Below are 25,780 nucleotides of genomic sequence, written 5' to 3'. Positions count from 1 at the left end.
TATATCGCGAGGTCACGGAGGAACACAAATGTCATGTTACAGCTGGAAAAAGTGAGGATTGCAGATGCTGGAGATCAAAGTCGAGAGTGTGGTGCTGGAAAAGCACAGCAGATCAGGCAGCACCCCTGGAAAAGCCCTGTATCCAGAATGAAGCTTGTGAGCCAAGGGGGTGGAGAGATAAATGGGGGTGGGGTGTGGCCTGGGGTAAGGTAGTTGAGAGTGCAATAGGAAGATGGAGGTGGGGGTAATGGTGATAGGTCAGAGAGGAGGGTGGAGCGGATAGGTGGAAAGGAAGATGGACAGGTCATGAGGGCAGTGCTGAGTTGGACGGATCTGTGATTAGGCATGGAGGAGGGGAGTGAGGAAACCGGTTTCCTACCAGTACATCTTCCTTCCCAACTATACGCTCCACCTTCCTCTCTGTCCTATCACCATGACCCCACCTTCATCTACTTATTGCACTCTCAGCTACCTTCCCCCAGCCCCACCCCCTCCCATTTATCTCTCCACCCTCTCGGCTCACAAGCCTCATTCCTGATGAAGGGATTTTGCCCGAAACATCAATTCTCCTACTCCTCAAATGCTGCCTGTCACGTTACAGCAGAACAACTGTACCTGCACACACTGTTGCAAATTATCACACAAACACAGATTGGAGAAACGCAGCAGATCTGGCAGCATCTGGGGTGAGAGAGTTGGATGTTTGGAGTCCAATGTGACTCTTCTTCAGAACTGTCAGAACCTCCTCAGAAATCTGAAGAGTCAGACTGCACTTGAAACATGAACTCTGTTCACACATGCTGCTAAGTTTCTCCAGCACTCTTTACGTTTAACAGATAACACAGAAACATCAAATATAGGAGGTGGCTATTTGAGCCTGCTCCACCATTCATCACAATCATGGCTGATCGTCCAACTCAACTGTCGAATCCTACTTTGTCCCAATAACCTTTGATCCCAATTACCCCAAGTGCTATATCTAGCCACCTCTTGAATACATCTAATGTTTTGGCATTAACTACTTCCTGTGATAATTAATTCCAAAAGGCTCACTTCTCTTTGGGTGAAGAAATGTCTCCTCATCGCTGTCATAAATGGTCCACCCTGAATCTTCAGACTGTGACCCCTGGTTCTGGATGCACCCACCATCGGGAACATCCTCCTGCATCTACCCTGTCGAATCCTGTCAGAATTTTATACGTCTCTCTGAGATCCCCCTCTCATTTGTCTGAACTCCAGTGAAAACAATCCTAACCACATCAAGCTCTCATCATATGTCAGTCCCTCCATCCCCGGAATTAGCCTGATGAAGCTTCGCTGCCCTCCCTTGAGAGCAAGTGCATGCTTCCTCAGAAAAGGAGACCAAAACTGTGCACAATATTGTCAGTGTGGCCTCACCAAGGCCCTGAACAACTGTAATAACTGTACTTGATACCTCTAGCAATGAAGACCCACATTCTGCTTGCCTTCCTTACTGCCTGCACACCTAGTGCACAAGGACACCCAGGTCCCCCAGCACATTCCCCCTCCCAATTCACAGCCATTCATATGCTTTATATGTTCAGCAACAGCAGTGTTTTGCTTCATTTGAGTGTTTAACTGTTGTGCGTAGTGGTCATTTCAGAAACAAATGCGTATGTGACTACTTAGGAGCCTGGCCCTCATTCAATGTTCAATGGACATAAAGGAGTCTTACCATTGGGCCTGGGTCCCCTTTGATACCTGGGAGCCCTTGAAGCATCGGGTCAACAGTAAAGCTTTCCATCCCAAAGGTCTGGTACCCATCTGTGGCAGCAGGTGTTACCGACACCACGCCATAGGTAACTCTGGGGTACGATGGAGTTGTGGCTGGTTTTGGCTCAGTTTCCCGGCCCACTGCTTTCTTCGAGGTGGGTTTCCAGGTCTTGGCGGTTTGGCGTTCGGTCTTCCGCGTGGCCGGCACGGTGGCTGTTGGAGGGGGAGCTGGCACGTGCCCAGTCGGCGTGGTCGTCGCGTGCCCAGTGGGCGTGGTCGTCGCGTGCCTAGTTGGCGTGGCCGTCGCGTGCCCAGGAGGCGTCGCCGTCGCGTGCCCAGTGGGCGTGGTCGTCGCGTGCCTAGTAGGCGTCGCCGTCGCGTGCCCAGTGGGCGCGGTCGTCGCGTGCCTAGTTGGCGTGGCCCTAGCGTGCCCAGGAGGCGTCGCCGTCGCCGTCGCGTGCCCAGTGGGCGTGGCCCTCCCTCTGGAGTCTTGCTTTGCGGCTGCGCCGGCGGGAGCTCGGCGGGGTTGCCCCTGCTGGTTCTCCGACGTCGTCCCGCCCTTCCCCGTGGATCTGGCTGGGGTGGGCGCCGTGGCCTCGGCGTGAGGGGTCAGCTGGAGGAACCCCACGCTCGGGACGGGGGTAGTGGATCTCAGCGGCTTCGGACGGATGGTGGTCGCGGCCTGCTGCTGCTGCTGCTGCTGGATGGGGAGCACAGCGGGCGGGGCCGTGGCGCCAAACGCCGTCCGCCTGACGGTCCAGGGGCTGAGATTCGGCGACGTCGGGGCCTGGCCCAGCAAAGCCACGCTCTCGCTGAAGCTGTTCGCTGGTCCGCTCCTCTTCCGCAGCGTCAACGGAGAAGGAGACGGGGCAGAGGAATTGGGAAAAGGCGGCAAAAGAGGGAGGAGGGGGAGGAGGTTCGGCCGGTAAATATCGGCCTGCCTGCACTGTTTCTTGATGTATTTGCAATAATTATGAGCTGCCTTAGCGGAGGGATAAATATCAAATTGACAGACAGCTCCTTCGAACTGCACCGAGTGTTGGTCCAACTTCCCCAGAAGAAAGGAACCTTCTGGATCCAAAGAATCCTCTTTCTTGAAATGCAAATTTGCATGAGTGCGATTCTTCCCACAAGAAGTATATAGAGTAACCTTTCGACTTCTGATGGTGATGGCCATGTCGTGCCACTGGCCATCGTGGACATCGTAATCGAAATAGACAGACTGTTTGTGTCCCACGTACACAATGATTTTGCCCGGAATGAACTGCATGCCAAGCTGCAGTCTCTTTCTCTTATTCCTGACGGTGAATAGAAAAGCATTGTTGACACGGTGGGAGCACACGCTCAGGACGAGGGTGAGGTTAGTGCCATATGAGGCAGGGATAACAGCTGCTACAGGTGCTTTGATGCGAGCTCTCGGTGTGAGAATAACGCCCAGTTTAAAAGGAATGACCCCCTGAGGAACAGAGCGAGACGTCATGGAAGATGGCGATGCCAGTGTTTGTGCTTTTTTCCCAATAAGGCCCAGCCTTTGGAGAATGTCCACATCTGAAAGATAAGATGAGAAAGGACGTAAGAACTCAGTCCACACAAAGATCTCATTTGGGCACACACAGGGTTATCCAGCACACTGCTGACCAGGTATCACAGAATCCCTATGATGTGGAAACAAGCCATTTGGCCCATCGAGTCCATGCCCACCTTCCAAAGAGCATCCCCACCCAGACTCACCCCTTAACCTGCTTTTCCCATCATTAATCCATCGAGCATGCACAGCCCTGGACACGATGGGACAATTTCCCATGGCCAATCCACCTAGCCTGCATATCTTTGGACTGTGGGAGGAAATCCATGCAGACACAGGGAGAATATGCAAACTCCACAAAGACAGTCACCCAGAGGCGAGGTGAGTTCCTGCCACTGTGAGGCAGCAGTGCTAACCACTGAACCACCCACATAATCTAAACTGATTAGTCCCATTTGCCAGCATTTGGCCCATTTCCTCTAAAACTTTCCTACTCCCAAGATGCCTTTTAAATTTTGTAATTGTACCAGCCTCTACCACTTCCTCTGGCATCTTTTTCCACACACGCAGCACCTTCTACATAAAACGTTACCCCTTTCGTCCCTTTTAAATCTTTCCCTGCTCACTTTAAACCTTTGCCCTCTGGATTTGAACTTCCCTACCTTGACAAAAAGACCATGTCTATTTACCCTATCCATGCCCCTCATTTTTATGAAACTCCAAAAGGCCACCTGTCAGCCTTCAATGCACTGTGGAAAGTAGCCCCAGCTTATTCGGCCTCCTCATATAACTCAAACCCCCCGCCCCAGCCTCAGCAACATCCTTGTATATCTGCTAATTTCCTTTCTGGGAGCATTTCAATAGTACAGGTCATTATCCTGCAGACTGGTAAAGGCCAGATGAAGTCATGTTTCTCAGCAGCTCAACTCTCTCACAAGCAATTCTTTCGCTCACTTTATCAGATTGGACAGTTCCTGAAGTAGTCGGAACATTGCTATATTAAGCACCAGACCCATGTCGAGGGCCAATAATAGTTTACAATGCAAATTGGTTTAAATAATAATTTCAAGTCACATTTCTCATTTGTTTTGGTTAAGTTGCCCTTCCAGAGTCACGTATTCACTGCCAGGATTGCACTTTTTGAGACGTTGCAAAAGATGTTAGATAAATGCAAATCTTGCCTCTTTCTTTCTGTTTACTTCACGGATCTCTCTAGTCATGAATGTTGAGAGTTTCTTCTTTCAAAACTAAACCTCAGAACCCTCCTTGCTCATCACTGTTATTAAGTAACATTAGGTTACTAGTGGTGGTTCGTAGCTTTAAAAAAAGTCACAGTGATGTGGTGGTTGAAATTCCCAGGAATGAAAGGCTTAACATATGAGGAACGTTTGAGGACTCTGGGTCTATACTCAATGGAGTTTAAAAGGATGAGGGGCGATCTAATTGAAACTTACAAAATATTGAATGGTCTAGACAAAGTGAACAATGGAAAGCTGTTTCCATTGGCAGGAGAGACTAGGACCCGAGGGCATAGCCTCAGGGTAAAGGGAAGTCCCTTTAGAACAGAGATAAGGAGAAACGTCTTCAGCCAGACGGTGGTGAATCTGTGGAATCCATTATTGCAGAAGGCTGTGGAGGACAGATCATTGAATGTATTTAAGACAAAGATGGATAGGTTTTTCATCGTTACGGGGAGAACATGGGAGAACGGGGTTGAGAAACCTATAAGCCATCATTGAATGGCAGAGTGGACTCAATGGGCCAAATGGCCTAACTTCTGCTTGTATGTCTTATGGTTTAAAACCTGTTCAGTTGTGTGTGATAGCACGTTTGGATACAAAAAAAGAAAATGTAAGGACTTGGACACTTTGGATGGAATGAGTTGTAAGACTGAGTAGTCAATGAACTCAAAGGTCTTGCTCATCCATTTCATGGACTGGCTTGGATCCAAATGATACTTCATGGAAAGGTTTCTCCTCTTCTAACATTCTTACTCTGTCTTGTGCTTATAGAGGTTTTCAATGAACCTTTGAACAACTATCTGAAGAAGTGAAAGTGAGTTCCCATTATAAGAAGACTGCATTTGTTTAGAATTCAGACAATTGATCACACCGTTGAGTCTCATAAAGCCAAGGAAAATCGTAACCTCAGACTACCTTTTTTCCTAAAAGCATATAATCAAAATTCTCCTCCTGTCTTATTTTTTTCCCTATTTACCTTGGCCACAGTTTAGGAGCAACTGGAGAATTCATGATTTGAAAAAAAATTTCAGAAAGAGAGAAAACCTTCAGTGTTTGTGTGTGTTGGAGCGTTCAAGACAGCTGATCTAGTGCAGTCTCACTGGTTTCAAACATGACTGGAAACAGACCATTTTTCAAGGTAAGTTATGTAACGGAGCCAAGAGAACAAACTACAGGAGGAAAATAAAACCCTGGTTGTACTGCACATTAAACATTGGATCCTTTCCAATTTGGTTTCAATCCAATGTGCTCCAAAATAAAACCCTACCAAAACCTTCAACGCTGAATCAGTGCCTAATTAAATCATGGCTCCAGTATCAATTTACACCAGTTTAATAAATTCACTATTATCATTTTCATTTGCCAATTAGAGCATCTTGTTTCAGTATAATGGAGCTAAAAAAACTGTATAATAAACATAAACATTGTTGAAAAAGAGAGGAGAATTGCTGAAGTTTTTCCATCTTGCACTCATCAAGCCAAATGCAAGATTCCAAATTTCAAATGATCATACTAAGCTATACGACAATAGGAAAAGATGCTGATTGAATGGACCCTGGAGCTGAATCTAATGTAAACAAATAGAAATTTGTCAAAACTCCTAAAATAGCCTCCAAACCTGTGACCTCTACCATCTGAAAGGACAAGGGCAGCAGATATGTGCAAGTTCTCCAAGCCACTCACCGTGCCTTGGAAACATATTGCTGTTCCTTCAGTGTCATTGGGTAAAACTCCTGGAACTCCCTCCTTCACAGTGCTCTGGGAGAGCCTGTAGCATATGGCCTGTGGTGGTTCAAGAAGGGAGCTGACCACCACCTTCTCTATGTGGATAATAAGCACTGGCTCCACCAGTGACACCCAGATCGCAAAGTTGAATTAGTGGGTACATCATCACATTATTAGCCCCACAGGTCAACAGGTTCAAACATTAAATATGCCTTACTCTGATCTTCGTGGAAAGTTTGACTAATTTGTGCATCAGTTAACAGCAAGAGATGCGACTATTGAATTTTTTTGACCCATAATTTTAGATGACTCTATAATGAGTAGTGTTCCAAATCTGCAAGGATTTTGGGGATGGCCAGAATTGAAGAACAGCTGAGATCTCAAGGTTGGAGGAGATTTCGGTGATGGTAGGGGAGACAGGTGATGGAATGGCAACAACACCACGGAGGAACGTGAAAACAAAGTTTGTGGCCCAAGCGATGAAGATGCAGCAGAAACCAGAGAGTTACCGAGGCTGGAGGAGACCACAGAGGTGATGTTGGGAAGATGTTTCCATTGGCAAGAGATCCATTGGAGGATCCGAGGGCACAGCTTTAGAGTAAAGGTTTTGAACAGAGATAAGGAGAAACTTCTTCGGCCAGAGAGTGGTGAATCTATGGGATTCATTTCCACAGAAGGCTATGGAGGCCAGGTCATTGAGTATATTTTAAAACAGAGATTGCTAAGCTTTTGATTGCTAAGGGAACCAAAGATTATGGGGAGAAAGCAGGAGAATCGGAGTTGTAACACCTAATAGCCATGATTGAATGGTGGAGTAGACTCAATGTGCCAAATGGCCTAATTTCTGCTCCTGTGTCTTATGGTCTTATAGGTGACATCAGGGAGGGATTTCAAAACAAAAAGATACAGTGTTGGGAATAAGGCCCACGTCAATGGAAATTGCACGGCTGCGGAACTCATTCAAATTCTAAGTATGGATACAGACCTTCAGGGTGATGGTTCCACGACTGCTAGATCAGTTTCTGTTTCAAGAATCACAAAACCCCAAATTAAACTGTTCACTGCCACCTGGGCAATAGAAACACAACACAATGTGCAAATGTACTTTTGTAATTGTGACAACCTCTGTTCACTGGACAGTTAAATCCTAATATCAGCTGGAGAGACACTTGGCTCCCTGCTGACATTGGAAAGATTAAAAATGTCGATGGAAAAAGGGTCACAGGCAGTTCAACGGCTCCAAATTAAACTGCACAACTCGCAGTGATGGAGATGTTGCACAAAAACTGACCCATAGATGCATGATGCGTTAGCTGGTTCCTTTACTGTAATTATATACATTGCATATTTTAGATCTCTACGTGCCAAATGCAGCTGATAAGAACATACAGAGACAAAATTGGGTAAATCTTCTACTTGACACACGAGAGATGACATGGAGTTGAACCACCAAACTCGTGTCTTGAGCTATCAACAAATGGCAGATTTGGTCATGTGGGTATTGCAACATGTGGGCAGAATTAAGGTCAGCTGCCTCACAGAATTCAATTTGTCTTGGTGTTCCAAACAAAACATTTTAATTACAATCTCACTCTCTCTACAGACCACATCCTTCTTTAATCATAACAGAATCTGTATTATACAGAAATAGTGCAAGAGCATGTCAGAAAATAACAGCGCTAATCATTTGAAAGCCAGCCTGAATATTTTGAGCATGAGGGCCTTTATTGCAATTTAAGCACAACTTACAAGTTGAAGAACAAATTTGCTTTCTAATTTAGAATTAAGAGAAGAAGAATTGGATTAGAAGAGGCTGTTAATTGCTCGAAAGGTTAAACAGTTTGATTCTTTTTCCCAATCTGCTTTCCCTCCTTATTTCCCTCTGTAGGGCCCCAATTTGTTTTCCATCTCTCCACACTTCCGTCTTTTAGCTAGATGGTGATCCAGTCTTGGCAATTGACTTTCCCATAGTACAGTCCCTGCCAGGAACCTGATCATTTTACTAATTCACTTTTTAGACTGATGCAAAGACTGAATCTCACAGCGATCCTGAGAGGCCAGATTAAGAGTCAACCACATTGCTGTGGGTTCTGGAATCACAGGTAAAAATGGCAGATCTTTTTAGACCCAAAGACCTTTCGTAAACCATGATGTGGAGATGCCGACTAGGGTGGGCAAAGTCAGAAGTCACACAACACCAGGTTATAATCCAACAGATTTATTTGAAATCACCAGCTTTCAGAACATTTCACCTGACCAAGGAGCAGTGCTCCAGGCTTTTAAACCTGTTGGACTATAACCTGGTGTCGTGTGACTTCTGAATTGGTAAACCAATGGGGTTTTCATATCAATCTGTGGTACTTGGTCATCACTGAGATTAGTGTGGCAGATTTATGAATTAAATTTAAATTTCCACCAGTTACTAAGGCAGGATTCCACATCCTTCTGAATTACTAATCCATTGTGATGTCACAGTCACCCCTCTATATCCTGTTCCCATTTCAGTTCTTCCTTCATACAGTAGTTATCACCTGATCGACACTGATTGACGGTATGCCCTGACTCTGCACCATTGCAAACCCTCCTACTTTAACTGAAAACATATCGCAATGCGAACTGACAGGTGTTGGCCACGCACAGGAAACTGCAGCGTCAGTGAGAAACATGGCTGCAATGATTAAAACTGACAATGGAATCCGTGCAATCAGAACGGATTGAACATGATGTCCTGACAAAGCCAAGAAATGACTGCAATTCCTCCTTTAACATCTGCATCACTGAATTCACTAAAGCAGCAGGACAAAAATAAATGCATGCTAAAACGACGCACAAAATGGAAACTTTTTGCCTTGAGCTCCTCAGGACCGGGATGCAAAAAACCCAACTTATAGGGAAAGACAACAGGCTGATGATTATCTGGTCCAAAGCTGACATAGAGATGCAACAGGACTTTGACATTGTGTCTCTGTAAAAACAAATATAATGCAGATGTGTTGACTTTGCACAAATCTAGACCACAGTAAACTCGAAGCTTATATTTTCATAATGTTCCTCTGAAGAAAGCAACAATGAATGTTGGAAGTGAGTCCTTTTAGTTTTCTCAAAACCAGTGAGATTATTGTTTGCTATAGTCATGATACAACCTCTGTGATAAGGTCATATTGCTGAACCAGAGATTTCAATATCAAACCAATGAACTACTAAAGGAAGACACACTGAGGTCTAACTAATTGGTTTTGACACAATAATACAGCAATGGAATTATTGACTAACCACAGGAATTATTCAACAACAGACCTAGTAATTGTTCTTGAAATATACCAGTGATGGAGAGTTTTGGAATCCACTGGTCCAAAGTTCCCCACTTCCTTCCAAGTTTCCGTCAATCACCACATGGCAGAACTCAAATTACTGACCAATGTCTTGCAGAAAATAACGTAATTTATTTCATTTGCTTCAGAACGAGTCAGTATTGATTGCTTCCACCATCACCGTCAGCATATGGTTCACAATATTAATCACTGAGAAACTGGAGGGAATTTTAATTGTCGTCTGTAGAGAGAAGGTTGAGAGGAGGTCTCATAGAGATGTTTAAATTCATGAGGGGTTGAGACAGGTGAAAATCCATCTCTTTTGTCAGAAAGATTGAGACTTAGAGGGCATGAACGTATGGTGATGGACAAAAGAACAAGAGGTGACACCTTTTCACTCAGCAAGTGGTTAGGAACGAGAACACGGCCTGAGGAATCCGACTGATGCAGATTTAATCTCAGCTCGCAAAAAGGAATTGGATCATGATCTGAAGATGAATGATTTGCTGGGGAAATGGTGACAGAGTAGGATTAGCTGAGAAGAGAGCTGGTGCAGACATGACAGGCTGAATGGCCTCCTCTACAAACCTGGGGTCAACTCAAGCCTGGACGGCGGTTAAGCCTTAGTATAAAATAAAACAAAGAGCTGTGGATGTTGGAGATCCAAAACAGATAAAAACAGAAATTGCTAGAGAAGATTCAGTTTGAATCATAGAGATGTGCAGCAAGGAAACAGACTCTTCAGTCCACTCGTCCATGCCGACCAGATATCCTGCATTAATCCCACTTAGCAGCACCTGGCCCATATCCCTCTAAACTCTTCCTATTTATATAGCCATCCAGATGCCTTTTAAATGCTGTACCAGTCTCCACCACTGCCTCTGGCAGCTCATTCTGTGCATGTACCACCCTCTGTGTGAAAAAGTTGCCCTTTCGGTCCCTTCTAAATCTTACCCATCTCACCCTAAACCTATGCCCTCTAGTTCTGGATTCCCCTACTCCAGGGAAAAAGACTGTCTATTTACCCATCCATGCCCCTCATGGTTTTATAAACCTCAATAAGGTCACCCCTCAGCCTCTGACGCTCCAGGGAAAACTGCCCTAGTCTATTCAGCCTCTCCCTATAGCTGAAACCCTCCAATCCTAGCATTGAACTTGTAAATCTTTTCTGAACTTTTTCAGTTCTGAAGCATCACACTGGAGACAAAATGTTAACTCTGCTTTCTCTGCATAAATGCAGTCAGACCTGCTGAGTTTCTCCTCCAATTTCTGTTTTTTTTTTGTTTTAAGCCTTAATATGCTTTGCCATTGGACAGAGAGAGATAGGAGACACCCAGCTAACTGATGGGAAGTTTTAAATGTCACAAAGATGGAGCATACAGTGGCAATATCCAGAGGCACACAGTCATAATCCAGAGGCACACGTTAATGATCTGGTGAATATCTGGGAGCTGGTGGAATTAACATTCAGAGCTGAAAATGTGTTGCTGGAAAAGCGCAGCAGGTCAGGCAGCATCCAAGGAACAGGAGAATCGACGTTTCGGGCATAAGCCCTTCCTCAGGAATTAACATATAGTTAATAAATCTGCAATTGGAAAGCTAGGTGATAATGAAAAGTCACTGGCAAGGTGATCCCCATTTCTAATAGCTTTATGACTATCATCTTGTTCATGAATGCCCTTTAGTGCAGGGAATCCTAACTTTGCCTGGTCTCCATGTGATTCTATGTAATAACAAATGTGATGTTGTCATTTATCACAAGAGGGTTGGAATGTAAAAGCAGCGATGTGCTACAGAGACTTTATAAAGCTCTGGTTAGACCCCATTTAGAATACTGTGTCCAGTTTTGGGCCCCACACTTCAGAAAGGACATACTGGCACAGGGGCATGCCCAGCAGCGATTCACACAGATGATCCCTGGACTGGTAGACCTAACATACGATGAATGGTGCGGATGCTAGGATTGTATTCGTAAGAGTTTAGAAGGTTGAGGGGAGATCTAATAGAATGTTACAAGATAATGCATGGCTTAGAAAGGGTGGACACTGGGAATTTGTTTCCCTCAGACGGGGATACTAGGACCCATGGGCACAGCCTTAGAATTAGAGAGGGTCAATTTAAAACGGAAATAAAGAGACATTTCTTCAGCCAGAGAGTGGTGGGCCTGTGGAATTCATTGCCACTGAGCACAGTGGAGGCCGGGATGTTAAATGTCTCCAAGGCAGAGATTGATAAATTCTTGATCTCACAAGGAATTAAGGGATACGGGGCAAGTGCGGGTAAGTGGCGTTGAAATGCCCATCAGCCACGATTGAATGGTGGAGTGGACTCAATGGGCAGAATGGCCTTACTTCCACTCCTATGTCTTATAGTCTTATAATGTCATTGACACATGACTCTTAGCTGCCCTCTGCAATGACCTAATACAGTACTCAGTCCAAAGGAAATGAGGGATTGGCTACAAATATTGGCTTTTCCAGTGATGCCCACATCCCATGAAAGAATAAAATGTAAGCCACTTGGCATAGAACACTCACTCATGTTGACTGATGCCAACAGCCTGTGAAATGTGATCATCTACATAATGTCTACATAATAACTCCTTACTGTCTTATAGTTCGAATTCATGTTTGGTTAGCATGCAAATCAATACTCTTCACTGTACCTCAGTACCTGTGACGATTAGATTAGATTCACTACAGTGTGGAAACAGGCCCTTCGGCCCAACCAGTCCACCATAATAAATCAAATCAAACAAAATCAATCCAGCTCATTAACTGTCTTTATTCCTTCCTGAGGTCAGTATTAGTTGTCCATCCCTAAATCCCCTTGAACTGAGGGTCACCTTGTTATGCATCTAGAGTTACACATAGAGCAGATCAGGGAAAAACAGCAGACACCCCCTCCTCTAAAATGCCATGTAGATAGATTTTTTTTGACAATTGATGATAGTTGTCATAGTCACCGTCACTAGCTGTCAGTTCCAGATTTATTCCTTGAATTTAATTAGCACCAGCTGCTAAGGTGGGCTTTGAACTCACTTTCCCAGAGCATTTGGTCAAATTAACCCAGTCGCTTTATCACCATGCCACTGCCTCATCACTAGGAGGGAAATGCGGCTGAATGGTTAAAAAGATTGTAAAAGGGAAGATGAAAGTGGTGATTCCGGCTACATGACCTACATTTTCCAACCTGTCATTTGAATCAGTGTCCCATAACCCAAAGGACAACACGGGAGGGGTTGGCAGGGACAGACTCTGCCAGAGCCCCTCACTAACTCTGAAACCCAGGGCATGTCAGCTACCAGCAGTTCAGCCATTGAGGCATGATGGGAGTGACTCGCTCCCACTCTACTGAAACCACACAGTTTGCAGTAGCAGCAAAAGTAAACACAAAGATTGGCACTCGAAGAAGGATATACCTGTGGGAATGAGGCACAATTTAGATTGTTAAGTTTCTGTTTAATTTTTGAGTCTGTCTGAATATAATTTGCTTGCACTGTGTTCCTAGTTTTACCTGTCATGGGGCAAGTGTCATTTATGATGAATGGTACGGAGAGGGCTCGGAGCTATGTGGAAGGGAAGCTTGACTGCTTTGTATCGGATCAGCGAGCTGGCTTCAAAATGTGGCTGCCAGGTGGAACCTAACCCTGCCACTTGCCTTCTGAAACTGCCGCTGGTGTCCCAGTGAGAATAGGCTTCATCTCTTCCTCCAATGGGGCACTACGCTGGGATCCTGAAGACCCTCCAATACAGTCTGTTGTAGAATGCACAGACTCACTTAGTCTCGAGGTGCAGTGCTGGTGCATCCTGAAGGTGGGGAGGCCTCTGCACCTGTCCAAAACACACCATTGAGCAACATGACTGATTGGGGGAATGTCACTTCGTGCCACATGTTTTCAACTGGAGGCAGCTTTAGGACAGAGATGAGGAAACGTTTTTTTCTCTCAGAGCATTCAGATTCTTTGGGATTCTCTTTCTCAAAAGGCAGCTGATGCAGAATGATATTTTGAAGGCTGAGGTGCATTGATATTTGATTAGCAAGGAGGGTGAAAAATAATCAGGGGATGTTGGAGGAATATAGAGGTGAGGTTAACAATCAGATCGGCCACAATCTTATGGAATGGGGGAGCAGGCCTACTCTTCTTCTTTGCTTGTATCTTGGGTCTCATTGCTCCCCATGCTTTAAGTGGATTTAAGGGGAACTTGTAGATGGTGGTGTTCCCATATACCTACTGTCCTTGTCATTCGAGATGGTTGGAAAGTGCTGCTTCAGGAACCATGGTGGGTCAGTTGACTTGCAGACAGCAGTTTCTCTTCGAGTAGACCACGGATGTTCAGGCATATTCAGGGAGGTGATGCCTTGCCAATATAATCCATGTTGCAGTCATCACTGCCTGGGAGCCCAAAGGGTTGAGCTCAGGTTCCCTCTCTCTGGCAGAGCTGCATCTGGTACTGAGCTTGCGATGTTGAACCAACATCAATTATCAGCTAGAAACTGGAGATCAGATGCATAGAGCCCTGACATCATGAATGTCACAGGCAATGTAGCTGCAATCGACTCCAAGGTGGTGAAAGAAAGCTGTCAGAGGAAGCGCTGTTCTCAAAACCCTCTCACTCGGGCGAGGAAGCAGGTGTGAAGCCTCAGTAACTTGTGCAATCTCTTCTCTTTGCCAGTCAGTTCTTCGATTGCCGCTTTCACTGGCAACATTGGGATGCCAGTGGAATGCAGGGCACCTATGTTTCCAGTTGGAAATCCCTGCCAAAATTGCCTAACGTATTCTTAATTGGCAACTTGTCTCTCTAGAGGAGAGTTTCTACACACAGTTGGACTACCCATAGATAAAGGGCACCAGGGAAAGTCAGAAATCCAGACCTGCTTTAATCCAGATATTGGTGGGACCTAAGTCCAAGGGAAATTAATCTCCATGTGAACACAATCGCTGGTGCTCAAGGAACATAAAGCATACATCATTTATTCAATGAAACAAAACTCACCCAAAGGTGATTAATTAGGATTTAGGATTAATTAGTCAAATAAGATTGCTCAAGGACCCAATCTCTTTGAGCACAATCCAGATAATAATGTCACAGTTTACATATATGCTTTTTAAGTCGAACAGCATACCACAGCACTAGATTCAGAATTAATTCTGTTGTACCACTTCTGTATTCCACCCTGCACTGTGTAACATTCTGGCTGCAATAAAGAATATAATAAGAAACACTCTTCACTCAGAATCTGTTTCAGATACATCTGTCAGGTGTCAGGATTTGGCAGCGATCGGTGCAATATCTGCTGAGGAAATCCCTCTTTCACATCATCCAGCAACAAATTTAGCTCAAAATAAAGTGGAGGTTCTTAAATTAGATTTGAATCGTTGGTTTGATAATTGATGCAATGTTTAATTCGGTGAGTGCAACTGGCATGCAGTCTATCGCGGAGAACCAGGTTAAAAGCTTAACATGTTATATGCAGTCTGCAACAACAAATTAGTATTTGGAAATAAAGCTTTTTGCCATTTCAGACATCTGTGACTTGTTCTCCCTGCAAACATTGCCGTTTCCTTCCACATTGGCTGACAAAACAGCAACAGACATTCACTTTACATGCAGGACTTTTCAACTCAAATTATTTCCATGCTAGTACTTAGGGTGAAGGTAAGAAAGGTACAGTGGAAATTCATCCATGCTTTCACTACAATCACTGATTGCATTTTGAGATGGCACATAGCATTACACAGAGTGTCACCTCTACACTGCAGCCCAATGCCACCTACTGCCTGGAAACAGAGGCAGGAGTTCACTGGGAAGGGTGTTCTCTAAGTAGTGTGTGAGTATAAATCAAACTGAAATTTAGTTGTGAGCATTGAATTTGCCTTCAAATCTCAAAAACTGCAGAAGAAACAGTAAATTAATCCACAACCTATAGAGGCAGTTAATCCTGCAAATCTTCTCTGACACCACCTTCAAAACCCACTATTGTTTCCTTCTAGAAGGACACGGGTAGCAGATGTATGGGAAAACCACCCCCTGCAAGTTCCCCTCCAGGCCACTCACCATCCTGACTTGAAATACATCGTTGTTAGTTCACCGTCGCTGCATCAAAATCCTGGAACTTCCTCCTTAAGAGTCACACACATGGAAGACACTGGTTCAGGATGTCAGCTCACCATCACCTCTAGGGTAATTTGGGGTGGGCAGCAAATTCTGGCTTTGCCAGAGCTACCTAATTTTCATTAACAAAGGCCTATCAATCAGCTAATAGGGTGGTTCATGTTTAGCACTGCTACCTCACAGTATCAAGGACCTGGGTTCAATTCCACCCCTTGGGCAACTGTCTGCATGGAGTTTGCACATTCTCCCCTGAACAGTGTAGGCTCCCTTTAAGTGCTTTGGTTTCCTCCCACATTCCAAAGCTGTGAAGGTGAATTGGCCAGGCTAAATTGTCCCATAGTGTCCAGGGATGTGCAGGCTATGTGGATTAGCCATGGGAAATGCAGAGTTTTGAGATTAGATTCCCTACAGTGGAAACAGGCCCTTCAGCCCACCAAGTCCACACCAACCCTCTGAAGAGTAACCCACCCAGATCCATTTCCCGCTGACTAATGCACCTAACATTATGGGCAATTTAGCATGGCCAATTCACCTAACCTGCACATCTTTGGACTGTGGGAGGAAACCGGAGCACCCAGAGGAAACCCACGCAGACACGAAGAGAATGTGTAAGCTCCGCATTGACAGTCCCCCAAGGCTGGAATTGAACCCGGGACCCTGGCGCTGTGAGGCAGCAGTGCTAACCATCCCATGTTCTGGGAAGGATGCTCTTTGGAGGGTCAGTGTAGGCTGGATGGTATCTTTCAATTCTCCCACTTTCTCCAGATCAAAGGGGTAGCCGTGGGCCCCAGCTATGCCTGTCTCTTTGTTGGCTACACAGAACAGTCCATCTTCCGTAGTTACACCGGCACCACTCCCCACCTCTTCCTCCGCTACATTGATGACTGCATCGGCGCCACCTCGTGCTCCCGCGAGGAGGTTGAGCAGTCCATCAACTTCACCAAAACATTCCACCCCGACCTTAACTTCACCTGGACCATCTCTGACACCTCCCTCCCCTTCCTGGACCTCTCCATCTCCATTAATGACGACTGACTTGACACTGACATACTTTTTTACAAACCCACCGACACCCACAACTACCTGGATTACACCTCTTCCCATCTTACCTCCTGCAAAAAATGCCATCCTGTATTCCCAAGTCCTCTGCCTCTGCTGTATCTGCTCCCAAGAAGACCAGTTCCACCACAGAACACACCAGATGGCCTCCTTTTTTAGAGATCGCAATTTCCCTTCCTACATGGTTGAAGATGCCCTCCAACGCATCTCATCCACATACCACACCTCTGCTCTCAAACCCCACCCCTCCAACTGTAACAAAGACTGAACCCCCCGGTCCTCACTTTCCACCCTACCAACCTTCGCATCGTCCCCTGACATTTCCGCCACCTCCAAATGGACCCCACCACCAGAGATACATTTCCCTCCCCATCCCTTTCCGCTTTCCACAAAGACCGTTCCCCCTCAGTGACTACCTGGTCAGGTCCACACCTGCCCAACAACCCACCTTCCCATCCTGGCACCTTCCCCTGCCACCCCTGCGCTCGCATCTCCCCCCCCCCCCCCCCCTCCATCTAAGGCCCCAAAAGAACCTTCCACATCCATCAACGTTTCACCTGCACATCCACCAATGTCACTTATTGTATCTGTTGCTCCCGATGCAGTGTCCTCTACATTGGGGAGATTGGACGCCTCCTCACAGAGTGCTTCAGGGAACATCCCCCAGACACCCACACCAATCAACCACACCACCCTGTGGCCCAACATTTCAACTCCCCTCCCACTCTGTCGAGGACATGCAGGTCCTGAGCCTCCTCCATCGCCGCTCCCTCACTACTGATGCCCGGAGGAAGAACGCCTCATCTTCCGCTTCGGAACACTTCAACTCCAGGGCGTTAATGTGGACTTCACCAGTTTCCTCATTTCCCCTCCCCCCACTTTAGCCCAGTTCCAAACTTCCAGCTCAGCACTGTCCTCATGACCTGTCCTACCTGCCAATCTCCCTTCCCGCCTATCCACTCCACCTCCTCTCTGACCTATCACCTCCATCCCTACCCTATTCACCTATTGTACTCTTTGCTACCTTCTCCCCAGCCCCACACACCCCCCTCCACCCCAATTTATCTCTCCACCCTGGTGGCTCTCTGCCTCCATTCCCAATGAAGGTCTTTTGCCCGAAACGTCGATTTTCCTGTTCCTCAGATGCTGCCTGAGCTGCTGTGCTTTTCCAGCAACACTCTGATCTAAAAACTGAATGGTATCTTTCCCCACTGTAGGGATTCTATAAGTGATTGAGAATGGGTCCTACCTACTGTCATTGCAAAAATGACTGCACTATTACCTTGAGTGCAGTTCAAAAAAGGAATGAATGGGATTGCAAGATTATTTCAAATCATTGAGAAAGTCATGGTAACCGGATTGGTGCTGGCTCTGTATATATTCACTGAAAGCTTGTCCAATTATGACTGAAGTTTAAGATTTACACAATCAACACAGTGGTGTGTATTCAGACTGGGAAGCCTTTTATTACTCGATAAAAACAGAAAATGCTGGCAGATCTGGAAACATCTTTGAAGAAAAACAGAGTTAATTATGTTTCAGCTGAAAGGCCATAGATCCAAAATGTTAACTCTGTTTCTCTCTTCAGAGATGTTGCCAGAGCTGCTGAGCACTTCCAGCATTTTCCGTTGTTATTTCGGATCTCAAGCTTCCTCAGCACTTTGTTTTGGTGTGTAGCAGAGCTAATGGTGTTTTCATGCGTGTTTGGATTTTATCTTTAAGAAACTAGCTATTCTTTGCTAATGGAAGAAACATAGCTAAACTATTTCTAATAGCACAACAGATGCAGTCTGAAACCTAAATAATTGGCCAAGTTACCACTCTGGTTAAAGTTAAGATGCTTTATGAACAGTCAAGGAGAGGGTCTGGAAAGAACTCGGTGCAGCTCTTCAACCTCACTTGTAACAACACCAACCAAAAGGAGGATAACAACGAGCATTTTCATAGTATCCGTAATATAGACACATCAGCAACAAAATGAGCCCCAAGCCAAAGAGGGTAATTCAATCTCTTTAACAAACTGCGCACAATATGATAGGTTAGCTCAGGCGGCTAGATGGCTGGTTTGTGATGCAGAATGACACCAACAACAGATTCAATTCCTGCACTGGCTGAAGTTACTATGAAGGTCCCAACTTCCCAACCTCTCCCCTCACCTGAGGGATAGTGACCATCAGGTTAATCCATCACTAGTCATCTCTCTCTGATGAGAAAGCAGTCCCATGCCCCTCTGGAACTATGGTGACTTGTTCTTTACACTAACTTGAAGGAAGACAGTGACACAGCAGAAATATCCAGACATCCACACGATTGCACCAAGAATATGGGTTTGAATCCAGCCTTGTTAGCTGATAAAATGTAAAAGTTAAATGAATGAGATCTAGAGTTTAAACAAATCTAGTCTGACAAAACTACCATCAATCGTTGCAAAACAAAAAATCTGATATACCAATGTCCTTTAGGGAAGGAGTCGATAAAATGTGGAGATGGAAAAAGCACAGCAGGGAAGTTGACATTTCAGGTCAGAACCTTTCTTCAGGACTAGAAACTGCTGTCCTTCCCTGGTCTGGCCTAAATGTGACTCCAGACCTGCAGCAATGTCATTATCTGCCAGCTGAAAAAGCCCAGTAAAGCCACTCAGTTTAAGGACAAGGCGGCATCAAATAAGGCTGTTCCCATCCCATGAAAGATTTATTTTCAGGAAATACTCAACTCTTTATTCTGCTGCACCTGAGGATTTGTAATTTGCCTAAAATTTCCACTCAAAGATCTTTGTGCCAATGGGAATTATAGGTACAGAAATGAACCCCTAAAATTTGCAGTGAATTGCATGATATTGAACAACAGAGGGATAGGTTATTTGATTCAGATATTAACTACTTACCCCACAATTATTGTCCCCATTCCCTCCTGATTCCTTCTCTCTCTCTCTTCCACCTCTCTTTCTCTCACTCTCCCCCTCCCTCTCTCTCTGTCCCCTTTCATTCTATGCCCCTCTCTGTCCCTCTCTTGCTTTCTCTTATCATTCCTTTCTCTCTCTCCCTTTCTTTTTTTCTCTCATGGTGCAACAGCATTGCTGTAAATTAAGTCTATCTTAATAGGTGCACCTTTACTGTAGCTCCCATCACTGGCTGACAGAAATTAAGGATTAAATTATCAGAATCATGCATTGCACTGCCCCATGCTTTGAGATAAAATGCAACAATTTAAAGTTTAACCAACACAAATCAAGCCATTGCTGAGGCTCCAACGAAACCATCCCATAGCAGTCTCATTAACAGGGCTCGGGTAAGAAACATGATCACATACTAGGAGGCAGGAATAAAGTTGTACAACTTTAGAGATATAATAAGAAAAAAATTGGTGTTTCCTCAAGTGAAGTCAAACAACTGTAAACTCAAATTGTGAGGAATTCTGTAAGTGTGCTGGAAACCAAAACCAGACTGACAGTAATTATTATTACAATTGTTGAACCATGTAGGAACATAAAAACAGGAATAGGCCATTCAGTCCATCAAGCTTGCTCAGCCATTTCTTACAATCATGACTGACCAAACACTTCAATGCCTTTTACCCACATAACTTAGTTTGCCATTGGTCATCAGAAGTCTATCAAAGGTCTACTCTACATACTCAAAGATACAGTTTCTCCAGCCCTCTGGAGCAAAAACATTCCAAAGATTCACAACCATCTGATTAAAATGAACTCTCCTCATTTCAATCCTAAATGCCTTATTTATAAATTTCTAGATGCCACACCTGAGGAAACACCTTACTTCCATCTACCCTGTCTACATCTTTAAGATTCAATGAGGTCATCTCTCATTCTGTGACACTCTAGACCAGCCAATCTCAACGAGAGCCACATGCCCCCTTAGGGGCCCTGGCACATTTGAAGGGGGCCACAGACTGAAAACTGTGAGAAGGGGAGCCCCAAGGGTTTATAGGGGCCTTGGTAACTAAACCAATGAAATAACAAAGCAACAACTTTCACTGGAGTCAATAATTTCCCTCCCATTTATTATATCTTTCCAACACACTGTTTGAATTTGGCGCACCTGGTAAGTTAACTGCTTAAGCCTTTCCCACACAGCCTCACTTCAGAGTCAGTTGTGAATCAGAAAGCACCAGGTCAACGGATTCAATCAAGGGTTCTCGCATCCATTATCGCCATGTTTCGTTATCTGAAGATCAGCGTGTCTCTTTCTAGGCCTTTTTTAATCTTAGTTCATTTGTTCATTATTTTCCTTGTAAGAAGTGCTTCATGGTTATTTTTATTATTTTCAAAAATGATCCTACCCATGAATTCCTTGGCGAAAAAAACAAGTATTGGCAGTATTCAGTGGAATACTTATTTGTATGGTTTCATTGCATTTCCGCAAAACCCGTGTGTTTGAACTGCATGGCTACATTGTCAAATGAAAGCATGAGGCCAAGCAAATTGAAAAAACATTTGGATACCTCGCATCCAGATAAAAAGGATAAACCCTTAGATTTCTTAAAAACCTTTGAGATAATTTCAAGAGAAGGCCAACACTGAAACAAATGCTTACTCAAACGTCACAGATTTCTCATGGCTTACGTGAGATTCTGGAACAGAAATGAACTAATGGAAGAGATGTTGTTTGCTAGGAGGATTAAAACAGATACTAAGGGACTGTCTGTTTTTGAAGAAGTCAAAAGTTACTTAAGCAAGAACAATATTCCAAAGAACAATATAATTGTCTTGTGCAACTGATGGTGCCTCTTCTGTTGTTGGTCAATACAAAGAATTCAATGCCCAACTAAAAAGCACTATACCCTCTGTCTTTACTATTCTTTGTATCATTCACAGGGAGCACCTAGTAGCTAAAATCTTAAGAGGACGTCTTAATCTTTCGCTTTCAGTTGTCATAAAGACTGTTAACATCAAGTCCCATAGCCTTCAGGATTGTGTGAAGGAAATGAAGATTACTTCTGGATGCTGCTGCTGCATACCCAGGCAAGGTGGCCTTCCAAGGGAAACTGTCTTCAATGTTTTGTTACACTCTGGGACACCATAGTTTCCTTCATGTCTGATAAACAACATGGAGAAAGACTCGTTGATGCTAAGGCGTTCATATTTTATCTGGCAGATATCTTTCAGATACTCAATTTGTTTAACAAGATCTTATAGAGCAAAAGCAGTAACCACTGTTTCTTTTCTTAAGAAACTCGAAGTCTATTGGCACAATATGGGACATTGAGAATTTTTACAATTTCCAAACTTGAAGATGATCACAGAGGCACTGAAGGATGATGACCTTACCGTTGATGTGAAACATCTAAAGCAGATACACAAGGATATTCCAGAAAGATTAAATGACCTGTAAAGTCTTGGTATCCCAGACTGAATTTTGAATCTGAATTCTGAAGTACAACCCACCCAAGTTGAGGCATAAATTCAAGAGAGTCGGATTGATCTTCAGAGTGACAGAACTGTACGTCGTCAGTTCAGTCAGTTTCAAAAAGATATTTGGATCAAGAGTGGTCTGCTGAATAAATTTACAACAGTGTGGAAAAAAGCCCAATTTTTTTAATTGCCTTTCACGCAACATATTTGGTTAACAGCGGATTCTGCAAGGTAGTTTCCTTGACAAAATCCAGGAACAGAACTGATATTGGTGACCTCAGATTGTCATTGTCTAATTTGGAGCCCGATATCATGAAACTTGCAGAAAAGCACCAAGCTTAAGGATCACATTCGGCCTGAGAGATGTTTAATTTCATACAGTCTTTTTTAAAGTTTTGTCCAGTATGTCAGAATGTTCAAGTTTTCTTGGTTTTCAATAGTAAATGCTTTTCTGTCTATCCGTTTGTGTTGCATCCCTGTTTGAAAGGGGGGCCCTGAAACCTGAGAAGAGCTCCTCGTGGGGCTGTGGCCAAAAAACCATTGAGAATCACTGTTCTAGAGAATACATTCCTGATGAAGGGCCATTGTCCGAAATGCCTGGCCTGATGTGTTTTTCCACTGCCACAATTTACAACTGGACAACACAGGCTCCATTTGCCCAATCTCTCTTCACAGGACAGTCCTGCATCAGAAACCAGCCTGGTGGAACTTTGGTGCACTCCCTCTTTGGCAATAATATACTTCCTGAGATAAGGAGACCAGAACTGCACATAGCTCCTAGTCAACTGATCCTTCTGTACTCACATTCTCGTGCAGTAAAGGCTAACATTAGCCTTCCCAATAACTTGCTGCACCTACATGTTAGCCTTCAGTCACTTGCTGAAAAAGATACCTAGGTCGCTTTGTACATCTGCACTTTCCAGCATCTTACCATTTAAGAAATACACTTCTTCCTCCTACCAAAGTTAATAACCCCCTATCTTTTCACACTAAATCACATCTGCCCATTCACAAAGTCTGTCCAAATCTCTTGAAGCCAAATATCTTCCTCATTCCACCCATTCTCGCTTAACTTTGTATTCATCTGCAAAGTTATAAATATCACACTTGGCCTCCGTCTCCAATTCATTGACATATAATCTGAACAGCTGGGACCCACATATTGATCCTTGCATTACTCCTTCAACGCAACCTGAAAATATGAGAATAGTCCCATTTATCCCTACTGTCTGTCCTCTCTCTGTCAGAAGACCCTTAACCCATGTCAGTACATTAGCTTCTATCCCATGTGCTTCAATTTGGCTAATCATCTCCGACAAGAGACTTTATCAAAAAGCTTCTGAAAATTCAAGTATACCATGTCCATCTGGACTGGATAGATGATTGTGAATGATAGAGTGAGAACGTGGCTTCTCAGGAGCATGTCAAATTAGGAATGAAACATCCTAGCTTCAAGAACATGTATTCTAGCCAGCTTCCTTGGTGACTGATCTATGTGAAATGTCCTTCTGTCATGCCTCAAAGTGTTACTTTAGAAGCATCATACATAGAAAAAAGTTCCAATATCATGTTCATGATATTCACCTTCCCTGGATGGGTGCAGCCCCAACACTCAAGAAGCTTGACACCATCCAGGACAAAGCAGCCCACTTGATTGGCGCTACATCTACAAACACCCATTCCCTCCACCACCGACACTCAGTAACAGCAGTGTGTACTATCTACAGGATATACTGCGGAAAAGATCCTCAGACATTACCTTCCAAATACAGAACCTTTCCATCTAGAAGGATAAGAGCAGCAGATACATGGGAACACCACCCCCTGCAAGTATCCCTCCAAGCCATTCACCATCCTGATTTGGAAATACATTGCCATTACTTCGGTGATGCTGAGTCAAAATCCTGGAATTCCCTCCCTAGTGGCATTGTGGGTCAACCCACAAGACATGAACTGCAGGGGTTCAAGAAGGCAGCTCACCCCCACCTTCTCAAGGGGCAACTAGCAATGGGAAATAAGTGCTGGCCTAACCATGAAACCCACATGCCCTGAATGAATAAAAGTGATTATAAATCAATAACAAAGAATAAAGAGATAGCAATGCATCTAATTGTGTGACAGTGACACCAGCAGTCACGTGCTAGACTCAGTTTGTCCCTACTCACTTTGTACCAGAATGGGATGGGCTACCTCCCAGTGCAGCATCTCACTGAGGGTAAAAACAATGACTGCAGATGCTGGAAACCAGATTCTGGATTAGTGGTGCTGGAAGAGCACAGCAGTTCAGGCAGCATCCAAGTAGCTTCGAAATCGACGTTTTGGGCAAAAGCCCTTCATCTATAGCCACTCCTAGGTGAACTAAACTGGCCTGGTGTACTCCAGGCTCTGAGCTACTTGAAGAGACAGTCAGGTATGAGACAGTATGGAACTAAGCCAGAAACTTTGAAAATCCTTAAAGATGTATTTAGATTGCATCTAAATGACAGCAAATATCAATATCAACCCTCTCTGCTCTCCCAAGTGAGCATCTAAAATCCCATGGCACTCTTTCAAAGAGATGCAGAGGATACAAACAGATATTTGGTAGGCAGGACCTGAGCACTAATGAAAAGAGACAGATTTTTAAAGCCTTTCATCACGCATCAGGACAGATGCAAGAATGCCAAATTTCAAATGATCACAATAATTTCTACTGGAGGAGAAAGGCTTCTGATTGGTTGGCTAGTTAATTGATTTGTCACAGCATTGTCGTGGAGAAAGCACAAGGCGACTGCTGTTTCCCCAGACCTTTGTTTAAATTCATAAAAGGCACAAATGATTGGTTGTGTTCCCTCACCCTCGACGAGACAAGTCCTGTTCAGACACAGGTGAGACATCATCTGCAGGAAAAGCAGTGTCTCCAGGGAGATTACGCCTTTTCAGGAATAGTTCCCAGGCGCACTGTCCATGGCAACACCAACAAATCCACACACTTTCCTTGTGCACTATAAATCGTTGCTCCCCTGAAAATTTGACATTCTTGTGTTTGTCCTGATAGGAACAAGCTGAGAAGCTTTGAGAATATTTCCTTTGTTTCGGTCATACTCAAGTGCAGGCAGTTCCCTGCAGCGCCCTGACCAGGACTTATCCCCCAAATCATCATCGCAGCAACAGATTGGTAGGTCATTTTCTCGTGACTGAATGTGGGAGCTTGCTGTGCACACAGGAACAGTGTCTATGCTTCAGCTGGAAGCGAAGCACTTTGTGAGTTTGAGATGGTGAAAGGCACTTTATAAATGCAAGTCTTTCTGGACAAGATCTCTTCTGACATCAATGATCTCGTGCCTTCTCAAAGGAGTGAGCAAGGATTTCCAAATGGCTGCCAATTTAGAGAACCTTCCATCAACCATAGTAATTAGCCTCTTTCAGTCAGCCCTCTGGGTGTCCTTGTTTACACTACATTTTCCAGCAGGGAATACTTTAACTGCACAGAGCCTTAAACAGCTAAACATTTCAGCTGGGTTCCATTCTAGATTAGCTTCCCTACAGTATGGAAACAGGCCCTTCAGCCCAACAACTCCACACTGACCCTCCAAAGAGTAACCCACCCAGACCCATTTCCCTACCCTATATTTACCCCTGACTTTGGCAATTTAGCATGGCCAATTCATCTGACCTACACATCTTTGGATTGTGGGAGGAAATTGGAGCACCTGGAG

General features: G+C 44.5%; 1 protein-coding gene across 5 annotated transcripts in view; it reads right to left on the bottom strand.

Moving 5' to 3' along the window:
* The window catches only part of col27a1b (collagen, type XXVII, alpha 1b), a 653,616-nt gene that overhangs the window by 485,613 nt on the left and 142,223 nt on the right, over positions 1–25,780 (bottom strand). For all 5 annotated transcript variants that reach the window (XR_011956099.1, XM_072565909.1, XM_072565908.1 and 2 more), the window contains exon 3: positions 1,697–3,282. Coding sequence is in view for 4 of the 5 variants with exons in the window: in XM_072565909.1 (XP_072422010.1) it covers positions 1,697–3,282 (1,586 nt within the window). In the remaining variant the exon portion in view is untranslated. The remainder of the gene's footprint in view (positions 1–1,696; positions 3,283–25,780) is intronic.

Source organism: Chiloscyllium punctatum, chromosome 49 (genome assembly GCF_047496795.1).
Source record: "Chiloscyllium punctatum isolate Juve2018m chromosome 49, sChiPun1.3, whole genome shotgun sequence".
Taxonomy (NCBI): Eukaryota; Metazoa; Chordata; class Chondrichthyes; order Orectolobiformes; family Hemiscylliidae; genus Chiloscyllium; species Chiloscyllium punctatum.
Note: the sequence above shows the minus strand (reverse complement) of the source record. Positions and strands in the feature narration are given on the sequence as shown.